Source organism: Epinephelus moara, chromosome 11 (assembly GCF_006386435.1).
Source record: "Epinephelus moara isolate mb chromosome 11, YSFRI_EMoa_1.0, whole genome shotgun sequence".
NCBI lineage: Eukaryota > Metazoa > Chordata > Actinopteri > Perciformes > Serranidae > Epinephelus > Epinephelus moara.
In genome coordinates this window covers 36,327,987-36,340,438 of record NC_065516.1, presented here as the reverse complement: position 1 = coordinate 36,340,438, position 12,452 = coordinate 36,327,987, and the positions used below count along the sequence as shown (strand labels likewise).

General features: G+C 43.7%; 1 protein-coding gene across 1 annotated transcript in view; it reads right to left on the bottom strand.

Moving 5' to 3' along the window:
• Positions 1–3,034: 3,034 nt before the first annotated feature.
• rsu1 (Ras suppressor protein 1) overlaps positions 3,035–12,452 on the bottom strand; it is a 47,666-nt gene continuing 38,248 nt past the window's right edge. The window contains exon 8 of the mRNA XM_050056100.1: positions 3,035–5,506. Within this exon, the coding sequence (XP_049912057.1) occupies positions 5,404–5,506 (103 nt within the window). The 3' untranslated portion in view covers positions 3,035–5,403. The remainder of the gene's footprint in view (positions 5,507–12,452) is intronic.

Here is a 12,452-nt window from a genome sequence, read left to right as displayed (position 1 = left end):
GACGGATGAGTCATGGCCTTGTAAAAGATTATGCTTGTTTCTTTTAGTTGGCGAGAATGTGTCGCCGCAAACGCGTCAAACACCCACTAACTTTGACGCCGTTTTCTGCGAGCACGGCTGAGCCATTTTGTACCGCTACATGTGTTTCTAGTGGGACTATGTTTACAAGCACAAGAGTTCAGCGAGCCACCGAAGGACCGCCCTGCAGATTTACTATTGGTTCTGCAACGTAGGGAGTTTTTTTAAACTCTGAAATTGTATCCGCCCATCTAAACACAAAATCAGGGAGAAAGTCATCAGTCTTTAGTTAAGCAAAGCGTCTAAAGACTGACTTGTGAGTCTAAATGCTGCTAGCCTAGCTAGATAAGTGAAACTGCAAATGCAAGTGTCATGCCGGCTCAGATGTCGCCTAGGTCAACAAGGTCTGCATCAGGTGTTGAGGAACCAACCTGATGAGACTGTGAGCGTCCCAAGCAACAGTAACATCAGGAACAAGGAACACGAGAAGCTCGAAAAATGAGTGAAAGAAGAGTGAAAGCAGCAGTGGTTCCTGACTGAACTCCTGTGACACGGCCACAAAGGTGCAGATGATTGTTAGAGGGCTGTAAAACAGAGTAGCCTTCAAATACAATCTGAAAGTGTCTTGCAGTGTCTCCCTCTCACCCCTGCTCTGATCTTGCTCCCACCTGTGAGCTAACTGTGTTCAGGTGTGCTGCTGCACACAGGTGAAGGGGCGTGGCTGGTAGGAGACAAAGGAGCAAGGAATTGTTTGGGGAGGGTTTCTTGATTTTGTTGGGACAAGAGGAAGGAGAGCGGTGGTGGAGTGGAGACAGAAAAAACTTCTAAGGACTCGTGTTTTTGGTGATTCCTCGACCGTGTGTGAAGGACCAGAAAGAAACTGAAACTTTGGTTCCTCCTTATTTTTTGGACACGTTTTTTTCATTTTAAACAGTGGACATTGGGCATTTCTTTCACACTGGGATTATCTTGAGTTGGATGGGGACAATTATTATTGAAGGGGAAGTTCTGTTTTTTTAAGTTTCATTTACTATGTTCCTCTGCTGGTGTCAGTAGGGTGCGGAGTCAGGCCCTTTATTTTGCCTACACCCTCGATAACCAAGGCTAAGTGACAACTGTAGCTTTCGAATTTAACTCACCACAAGGCTTTAAATGTGAGCTGATTGTTATACTCCAACTGCACTTCATTTATTTGTTGTTCACAGAAACATACTGTGGCAACATTTGCTTCTGGCTGCATTCAGAGCTACAGTGGGTGGAGGACTGCTGTTAGCCTGCACTGCCTGGAAGTTATTTTGTCCATTCAGTTTCCAACGTGAATCAGCCTGGTGACATCTGTGTGGCTGCTGTCTGTGCTCCTGACAGGACAGAGTCACTGTGGATTTAACGGACGGACACTCCAGGACCACCTGTGCCTCTGATGTTTCACAGTTTGGATTAGACTGGTATTTTAACACACTAGAATGAGTCCAGACCACAGTTTGCTTTTGGTTTGTTTTCAGAAGACTAACAGCTGACTTTTTTTCATGAACCAGTCTTTAACAGTCTTATTCTCACAGTACTGGTTTTCTCCGATGTCTCTGTCTGGTGCGTCTGATGAAGTTGATGGAACTTTACTCAGTACAACAACCCAAGTAAAATAAGAACAGCACTCACAGTTCAAAATGATAATGGAGAGTACTTTACACTAAGTTACAGTGGCATGTAAACGTCAGAAGAAGAGTCTTTCAGTTCTTGTTTGGAGGATTTTCACCCATTCTTCCTGCAAAAGGCTTCTAGCTCTGTGAGATTCTTGGGCCGTCTTCATGCTCTGCTCTTTGAGCTCTATCCACAGATGTTTAATGATGTTTAGGTCAGGGGACTGTGAGGGGCGTGGCCAAACCTTCAGCTGGCTCCTCTTGAGGTCGTCCATTGTGGATCTGGAGGTGTGTTTAGGATCATTGTCCTGTTGTAGAAGCCATCCTCTCTTCATCTGCAGCTTTTTTACAGATGCTGTGATGTCTGGAATTTAACTGAATCCATTCTTCCCTCTACCTGTGAAATGTTCCCCGTGCCACTGGCTGCAACACAAGCCCAAAGCATCATCCATCCACCCCCGTGTTTAACAGTTTGTTCTCCAAACATACCTTTGCTCATTGTGTCCAGAAAGTTCTGTTTTACCTTCATCAGTCCACAGGACTTGTTTCCAAAAAGCATCAGGCTTGTTCAGATGTTCCTTTGCAAACTTGTGAGGCTGAATGTTGTGGTGAGGACACAGGAAAGGTTTTCTTCTGATGACTCTTCCATGAAGCTCATATTTGTCCAGGTGTGTCTGCACAGTAGAACAGTGCACCACCACTCCAGAGTCTGAGAAATCTTCCTGCAGGTCTTTTGCAGTCAAACAGAGGTTTGATTTGCCTTTCTAACAATCCTACGAGCAGCTCTCTCAGAGAGTTTTCAGCTTGACCTCCACAGTTCCTGTTAACTGCCATTTCTTACTGACATGACCAACTGAGGAAACAGCTCCCTGAAAACACTTTGCTATCTTCTTCTAGTCTTCATCAGGTCTTTTAGTTTTCAGAGTGCTAGGCAGCTGTTTAGAGGAGCCCATGGCTGCTGATTGTTGGGACAAGGTTTCAGGAGTCAGAGTCTTTATAAAGCTTTGAAATGAGCATCACCTGGCCTTTGCTAACGATGACTGTGAACAAGCCAGAACCCTAACAAGCTCATTAAGCTCTGAGACCCTGGGAAAAGCTGTCTGAGAGCTCAAATGTCTTGGAGTGCCCAAACTTTTGCACGGTGCTGCTTTCCTCTTTTTCCACTCTAAAACTGTACAAAACAAAAATAATACACTGATCTTGCTTTAAACGTTGAAAAGCATGTTTCATCTTTAACTTCATGTCTTTTAGAGATCAGCTCATCTTCTACTCACTTAACTATTCACAGTAAACAAAACTTTGACCGGGGGTGCCCAAACTTTTGCAGCCACTGTATGGCACTGTATATTTCTCTGAAATGAACAACACAAGAGAGGACATTGTCTTTGATTGTTTTATTTGAAGTGTTCAATGCAGCGAGTACAATGAGCTTTCAGTATGATTTGGCCTGTGATGAAAGCACGATGAATTTTAAAAATGGATTATATTCATTCAGTTTTGCAACAGGCTGAAATGTGACGGACACTTGGTAAAGCTTTGATAAATAACTTAAAGATAATGTGGAACTGAAGGTGCAGCGAGTGTCAGAGATCAGTGGAATGAACACAGTTAACTGCAGGTGTAACTGATCACAGATAATAATCATGATTGTGTTTGAAAAAAGTGGCTTAAAAGACAATATGCTGCCATTCTAGCTGGTGTGCAAATGTCCACCAGGCATGTGAGTGGATCTCACCTGCAGCTCTTTACTCGGCTGTGCTATCCAGGGACGTGCACACATATTTTGAGGGGCTGTTACTCTGACCTAAAAACAGGGCAACCCCCTGTTTGTGGTTAGCCTTGATGATCACTAAAATTTGGTGGAGAAAAAATGGGTACACTGATATCGGTGTCGGCCAAATGAGTTGTTACATATCTAGATATCAGATATCCTCTCTGAAATACTTACTGAATGAATACCTGTCGTATTTAAAGATACTAAATATTAAGAAAAACAATCAGCAGCTTCAGTACAAAAGAGTCTGTATCAGACCTCTGTCTAAAACAATATTAGTGGAACCCTACAGCTAGGTTTGTAAGGCAGGGGATAACTGAACCTGCTTCCTCAACAGCCTCCACTTGAGTTTGGTGTGGTGATGTCAGCAGTGCCACACAGTAGTAGAGATGAGATGAGATAAAAATACACATGTAATGACAGTGAGTCATCATCTCGAGACATCTCAGGCTGTTTCATCTGTTTTGTAAGTCGATGATCAGAGCGTACTTTACACTAAAGGAAAGAAAAAATTTGGAGGTGTTGGTATTTATAATGCTATTCTGCAGTGGTGTTACTGGTCCGGCCCCTCTTGAGATCAAACTGGGCTATAGTGATGGCCAGATGAAGCCTCATGAAGCATTATCTTTATTTCATGAGCCCACTAGATGGCGCTTTTTGTTCAACAAAAGGTTGAAAGCACACTGAATTGCCATTCTTTGAGCCTCTCTCTTTAAACCATGAGTGCCATCCAGTGGGCTCAGAAAATAAAGAAAAGGCTTCATGAGGCTTCATTTGGCCATCACTAGCTGTACAGTACGTGGCCCATGAATTAAAATGAGTTCGACAGCTCTGGGTTCAACCACTCGTTAATCATTTCTACAACTTAAGAAGACTCACCAGAGCTGACAGGGGCATCGCTTTGTGTCATGTTTATTTATTTATTTATTAACAATTTGGGCTAACTTAAATATTTATGGGCTTCTCATATTTCTCTTTCACAGCAGTAAAAATAAAACAAGTATCTTCTTTTTCCTCTACAGGGAGCAGTTCAGTCAAAGAGGGCAAATGGGCTGTTCCCCGGGCATCTTCATCAAGTACATGTGCACGTCCCTGGTGCTATCTTTACGTACATATTACATTCAGCATAACTAGTTTTGGCTTGTTAAGAGCTGAAATACATTGCCCAAAAAGCTGGAAGAAGAAGTGATTTTCTTGAAAAGGCTGAAAGAAGAAATGGTCTGTATTAATATCAGTCACCGAAAAACACTTTGGCACAAAAACAGCACGGCCCCGAAGAGCTGAAATGTACTGATTGAAAAGACGACGGCTGAACTTCACTGTGTGTGAAGAGCCGAAAAGTATCACAAAGCTGAACACAGATTTAATAGTTCTTTTGACCTTTTAAAAAAGCAGAACAGCAGGAGTGGATAGGTGGTCATATGACGCACTCTATAAGCAGCGCAACACACACTCATTATTAAAAATAAAACTTAAAATATATAAGAAAACCGAAAACTAGTTTAATGTTCAAAGTCTTGTAACCCGTTTGTCTGTAGCTGAAAGTATGCTGAAGTTGTAGAACTTCAAAGTGGAGTGGGTCTGAAAAGGATCTGGAGATTAGTATTAGGTAGTGATGGCCAAATGAAGCCTCATGAAGCATTTTCTTTATTTTCTGAGCCCACTAGATGGCACTTTTTTCCCCAACAAAAGGGTGAAAGCACACTGAATTGCCATTCTCTTTAAACCACGAGCGCCATCTAGTGGGCACAGAAAATAAAGACAATGCTTCATGAGGCTTCATTTGGCCATCACTAGTATTAGGCACAGTGGCGCGGTGGAATACAGTTTAAACAATATTTAACATATTTAGAAACATAATTCATACATTTCAATGTAATACAAAATGTTTATAAAAAAGAAGAGAGAAGAAATAAAGGCACATGCAGTGAGTTCAGGCTGAGCAAGTGTTCATCTCCATCCTCCGTCCTCTCTTCATTTGTTCTTGGCGGCCAGCGGTTTGCGGCTGATCTTCTTACTCTTGTCGTTGCTCTTCTTCGGAGGCTCTGGGTTGGCCTGCATGTGTCTGCCATAGAGACTGAAGAGAAGAGGAAGAGAGGAGGGACATTTTTTCAGTTTGCACAGACAGCTAGTGTTCAGTCAGGACCACTTTAGTCAAAGAAAACTTTATTTCCATTTGCAGTATTATATTTGGAGATATGGCCTCTCTGCCTTTCCTCGGGCTTACGCAGAGAGTCTAAGGTGGAGAGAGCACACCTCTCTGCCCTTCCACACGCATACAATAGCCTGAAGGCTGAGAGTGCACACCTCCCTGCCCTTCCATGTGCCGACACAGAAAGACTAAAGCAGGGAGAGCAGAAGCAAAGACCCCCGGGAACAGAACACAGCAGCATCAGTGACAAACAGAAATGACATTGATAAGTCAGACACAGCATGAAAAGGAGAAGCTGGGGTGGAGGCAGGTTGCAAAGCAGCTCGCAGAGGAAGCAGCAACAGTAGGCAGGCCAGAGCAGTTTAAATAGGGCGCCATGAATGAGATTTGCCAATTGGTTGACACGTCAAGCCACAGATGTAGCTAAACAGCTGCAGGTGTCTGAGTGTGGTTACTGGCACACAATCCCAGTGTGACCCTCAGCAGCCAAATTGTGGCCAACCGTGTAACTGGAACAAATATACAAACACTAGATATTCACACAGCGTACATACGGTCATCAACAGTGGACACACACGCAGCTGTGGAGTAGAGATGGTCAGTAATGATCATCAACATTCACTGTGGTTCACTTATTAGTGTCGAATACTGCTGAGTAGTGGACAAGTGGACACACACACACACACACACACACACACACACACACCACCTCTGTCTGTCACTTTCCCTCTCCCATGGGTGTCTGTTGCTCACAAGCGAGAGAGCTCATTGGAGTGGAAAAGACTTTTTCTCCAGCTCAGTCTCTCTCTGTGCTTTTCCCTACAGCCTGTTAATAATTGTGTCTTGGTTTTTCTTCCTTATTCATGCTTGGCCTGAAACAAGCATACTTAAAAGTGGGAAATGTTGGAGCGTGTCAGTGACCAGGATCCACCAATCAGATCTTACAGTAATCAACCAGCAGACTGTATAATGGTGGTATAGAGCAGTGGTGGTAGGCCTATGTTGCTTCATTATGTTCATCTGCTTTTCTGCAGAAATGACAGTTTTGGTCAAACCATCTTTTTATCACGGTCCTTTAGCAGCTCACAGTTACAGCACACACGACTGGATCTGGTCAAATCCACATTCCTTGTGTTTAAGATTAATGTTGTGTAAAATATAACTGAGCTTCACTGTTTGCTCACTGAAGAGAATGAATGTAAAAGTAAACACACTACTGAGATATTTCACCAATTTCAATCATGAACATCAATATATTAGTAATAAGCATAAATAGTGAGTCTGTAAAAACAGCTTTGGAATGAAAGTGTCAGAAAATAACCCCAGTGATGTCATAGTGATGTCACAGTGATGTCATCATGGGTATCTCAGCTCAGGCTTGAAGAGTATGGCCCAATCCCAATACCCCCCCTTGTCCACTACCCCTTGGCCCTCGAAATGAAGCAACAAGGGGTAGGGGTTGAAATCTTTCCCTAGGAATTGGGACACCACTCACTACGCCACCGCGTCAGTTACGTTCACGCATACGTAACTATTTTAAACAGGAAGCTGCGAGTCATCTACATTTCCAACCGGCATCTACAATGGAGTCTCCAGTTGAGTTCATCCTACTGATCACGTTTGCCGCATTCATCATGCTTCTGCTAGCTAGCTAGCCAGCTAACGTTACGAGGCAGCATAGTTATGCCAGCTGGCGTGTTATTGTAATGTTGAAAGTCCGACAATTTTGCAGAACAGGACAGATGACAGACGCCAGATAGTGCGAGCTAGCTAGCTAGCTAACAAGCAACCTGACGATGGTAACGTTAGCTATGTATGAACTTTTTTCCCCGTCTCTTGCTCGGTGGTAGCCATGGCGACGTCTACCCCTCACTGGCAAGTCAGCATTTGAAATCCCTCGCTCCGAAGGGCTAGTTTCATACCCACTACCCCTCGTTATGCCCCCTACCCCTACACGCAAAAAGGAATTTGGACACCACTACCCCTCACGGGAACGTGCAAATGTAGGGGTAGGGCCACGGGGGGGGGGGATTGGGACGGGCCCTACAAATTTAGAAACCGAAGCCTGCATAACAGACTGAGTGTTCTTTTTAAAATCTGTCTCTCAGCACTCCCAACTTTACAGAAGAGCCGGACCAAATTGCCCATTTGAAAAATGTTGTATCTTGCTCCTCGATGGAGTGAGGGGAGTGTAGTAAGCTTCAGCTGCATGGCATGGTATAGATATAGTATAAAAAGGTTCAGTACGGTGTAGTGTAGTACACTACGCACATCATATAGTAAGCAAGCTTCCTTCATGAACAGCTGTCTCAGTGTGTCATTGGCAGTTGTGTAAGATGCCACTTGCTTGTTCCACCTCAGCTTTTACACTGTATGGCCATGCTTTTCTACAGTGTGCGCACACACACACACACACACACACACACACACACACATACACACACATAAAGAGGATGCGTATATACAAATCCGCAGTGGTGGAACTGTCCGTCTGTGATTGAAGTGTCTCGTGTTCTCTCCTCTCTCTGCCTCCATCCCATGTCAACACTTTCAACTGGGAATTAAATGCTGCCAAACCCCATAATATCTGCTGCCCATCAAAACCACAACAGGCCTACAGCAGACACAGAGACAGAGACAAAGAGAGAAAGAGGAGACAGAGATACAGCCAGTGGACGTTGACTGTTGGACTGCTGACTTGATGGGTGGCTGTCTTCTCTGTTCACCTTTGAAAAGCTCGCCACAGCTGCTCTCCAGCTCTGTCTAAGGGTTACATTACTGTCAGCCACCTTGGTTTATTACCCAGATTCTTCTTACTGTGGAGATGTCTGCCTGTTGGCACTTAAAGACCCCCCCCCACCCCCACTTGGAGGTCTCCACTGTGCAGGGATACATATTTGACAGAGAGAGAGAGGTTGAGACAAAGTGGGACTCTGCAGAGCCTCTTGCCAAGTCAGCTGGGTTACAGTCTCCCAGAGGACAGGGACGGACAGGGGAAGGGTGCCGGGCAGCTCCTTGGAGCAGCAGTGTCTGGAACAGCCGGGTCTTGGGACAGCTGACAGTTTTAAGGACGGCAATGTGGGTCTGTCTGTCGGCCGGACGGTCCACCACTTTGGTCCTGACTGAAATGTCTCAACATCTAACTCAAATAGAAGTGTCTGTCTGTCTGTCTGTCTTTGTATATGAATGTCTGTCCTTCGATTTCCTCAATAATCGTTCATCCGATTAACCTCTCCAATGTTTTCACTTTAAGACGAGGTGAAAAGCCAACTGTCAAAGAGAGGGCGGAGACATGATACTGTTTAAATACAGACTATTTCACAGACAGTTTTTCTTGGCACATTATGTTGTTAGTTTGTTTGAACCGTCGGCCTCTCCACTCAGCTGCACAATGTGGAATTTCTTGCTCTTTGTACTGTGGTTGTTGCCCGACAAAAAGGGTGCCTCTGTGTATCTGTGTCAAACACCAAGATCAACTGATGAAGGGGTGAAATTTGACGAGTTGGGGGTGAAAACAGGCCTTGTGTGCAAATCGCACTGACTAGCTAATCGCTGCCGCTCTGCTCCGCACTCATACGAGGGTTACCACTGATAACGCTGTTCCAACCTGCCGTCATTGCAGAAGCATGGCGCCCACTGTCTGGTTCCCCCAGGTTAACACCACCAGCTGAGCCAGTACTGTTGCCTTTGACAGCACTGTTACTGGAGTTAGCACTGTTAGCTGCTAGCCGCCAACTCAGCCACCTCCATGTTGAGAACCTTGTGCAGATAACCTGAATCAGACTCTGACTGATGGATATCGATCCATTTTATCTGCTTATCAAGGGTCCAGATCACGAGGGCAGTGGGCTGAGCAAAGCACTCCAGAGGGTTCTCTTCCCAGCGATGCTTTCCAGCTCCTCCTGGGGGACCCCAAGGCATTCCCATGCCAGATGAGATGTGTAATCAGCGTGTTCTGGGTCTACCCCAGGGCCTCCTACCAGTTGGATGTACCCAGAACAGGAGGCGCCCAGGAGGATCCTGATCAGATGCCCGAACCACCTCAACTGACCCCTTCTGAGGCAAAGTTGCAGCGACTCTACTCCAAACTCCCTCTGGATGTCTGAGCTCCTCCTCCTGCCTCCTGTTGCTGCTCCAATTATCTTTGGAGAGAGGGATAACTGTTGAGCATTACGCTAAAAAAATAAATAAATAAAATGTTGGGGCAAGACAGTGAACATTATTCTTCTCATTTCGTCCTTCATCTTATTAACCCTTCATTTCTAAACAGTGGTTTTATTTTTTATATTACGTTTATATTTTGCTGTTTCTTCACGTAACGATACAGGCTGGTATTCTATTACATTAAGGACATATGTGCATATAAAACAGGAGTTTGCCTCTGAACCATCTGTCACATCCAGTTTATCCAGAGGCCAAAGTGTCATGATCCTGGGCTTTGGTTTCATGCCTTGTTATCTTGTGTTCCTTGTTTCACGTTGTTTAGCTCATGTTTAATCTGCTTCCTGTTTTATTTTGTAGGTTCTCTCCTCATATGTCATGTCTGGTTTTACTTCCTGTCTTTGTGTGTTTTCCCGCCTGTTTTCTGCCACACCTGTCTCGTTAGTCCTTCCCTGTTCCCAGAGTCTTCCCTTCACACCTGCTCTGTATTAGTCTTGTCTGCTCCACCCTTGTTGTCAGCCAATCCCTGTTTCCCTCCTGTTGCCCATGTCCTCCTCCTCCAGTTGTGTCTCGTTCTTCTGATTAGTCTTCTGTGTGTATACACCTGTGTGTTTCCCTTTGTCAGTCCGTTTGCCTATCTTCTGTGAACCTTCTGTATTCGTCGTTCCTGCATCCATCCCTCGTCTTCATGTCTTTTCCTGGTTGGTTTTAGTTTGGATTTTTGTTCTGCTCCCAGATGTTTTTGTTTGAGTTCCTGCCTTCATTGGAAGTCCTTCATCAGCTACATTAAAGCTCGCCTTTTGTTGAAAACTTAAACCTGCCTGTTGAATCTGCAGTTGGGTCCTCCTCTGAACTGAAACCGTAACACAAAGACCTGAAGTTGCTCAGCTGAGAGCTGGTATTCTTCCTCTGGACACTGAGATCAGGAAATTCAACAATATTCAGGAGGAAAACAGAATGAGTTCTGTGATTTGGGTGAAGTGAAAAGTGAGTCCCATTTTCTTTTATATTGTACAAACTATGATGACTAGGGCTGCAACGATTAGTCGACTAATCGATGACTAATCGACTATTAAAATAATCGGTGACTATTTTAGTAGTCGACTAATCGGTCTGAGTCCTTTTCATAGAAAAGTACTATAAAAGTACCCAAAATACTCTTATTGCAGCTTCTTACGTTCAAATATTGGCAGCTTTACACACTCTCCCATGACAGTGAACTCAAACCCTTTGGTGTGAGTATGAAACAAGACATTAGATGACATCATTTTGGGGTTTGGGAAAGACAGACCGACATTTTTCAACATTTTAACACATTTTTCAATAAAGTGATTAGTCGACTAATCAAAGAAATAATCGACAGATTAGTCGACAATGAAAATAATCGTTAGTGGCAACCCTAATGATGACTTGAGGAGAGTTAATGTTCTGTGAAATGGCTCGTCTAAGCCTTGATCTGATGCAGATGACCAAAAGCTGGAATGGTTGTTTGATTCTGATGTGTTTAAATCTGCCAATTGTGTTGCTAAAGTCTAAATAATAATAATAATAAAATGCCTTTGTGAGTGATCCACGAATTTGGTCTTCCAAAATCTGCTAATGTACGATGCTTTTGCTGCTTTGTTATATTTTCTCTCCCTTTAATGCCGTCTGAATTTATGTTTACTGGACTCTGATCCTGGTTTACTCTGAAGTTGGAGTGTCTTGTAATCCCATGCTGGCTGAGCATAACTGCTTCCATGACAAAATAATAAAACTGCATTAAGTTTTTCCATGTTGGTTTCATTTCTATAAGGCAGAAATAATTACATAATAAAGACGTTTACATTGTGTCAATATGTGCCGTGCTGTTACAGCTGTTTATATGTGAATTAGAGGCAGCAGGAAACAGAGTCTAATGAACAGAGTGCGGAGCTGCTGGAGGAGATCGGGACTGTGGTGACTGATCGTGGACGCTCCCTTTAAGAAAAGCAAGATTATTCATTTAGTCAATAAGTGGCCAATGCAGCACACTTGGCGCTGTCATAACAAGCTACTGTTAGCATAATTGTGGGTTCTTAGCATTGATGGATGGGCTGAGGAAGGAGGGATGTGGAGGGAGGAGGAGGAGTGGAGGAGGGGAATGATCAGTCAGTGTGTCATAAAGGAAAAAATAAATCAATGTGAAGAGAGAAGAATAATGCAGCCTAATTGATGATGGAGTGTTCAGGTTGTTGATATTTATTAATGTTATTTCAATCACTTCTTTTCACTACTAGTATGTGTTGCTGTGGTGTTAGGTCATACTCTGACAGCTGCAGACCGACACACAGGCTGGCATAAACAGAACACTGAGGACGAAAAGAGAAAGACAAAGACCATTTTGTCTTTTTCTAAATACGAATGACACGATCAGGAAGAAACTAAAGTGGACCAAACAATCCCCTTAAACACAGTGGACAGGTCAGGCCGGCTTCACCTCAGACGACCTGGTTTAGATGCTGAAGTCTGGTCTACAACATGTATACAGATTCCTTTCAACCGCATCCAGCACTTTTTTCATTAAGATACTTTTAAGCTCATATCACAGTCATTATAAAGGCTACATACACATGCTATATCTTGTTTTTTTCAGGACAATCTGGGCCATCTTCCCATGTCCTCCTATGTGCCTGTATTTTATATATATTTTTATATCAATGGGAAAAAAAATTCTTACATTTTTACATGT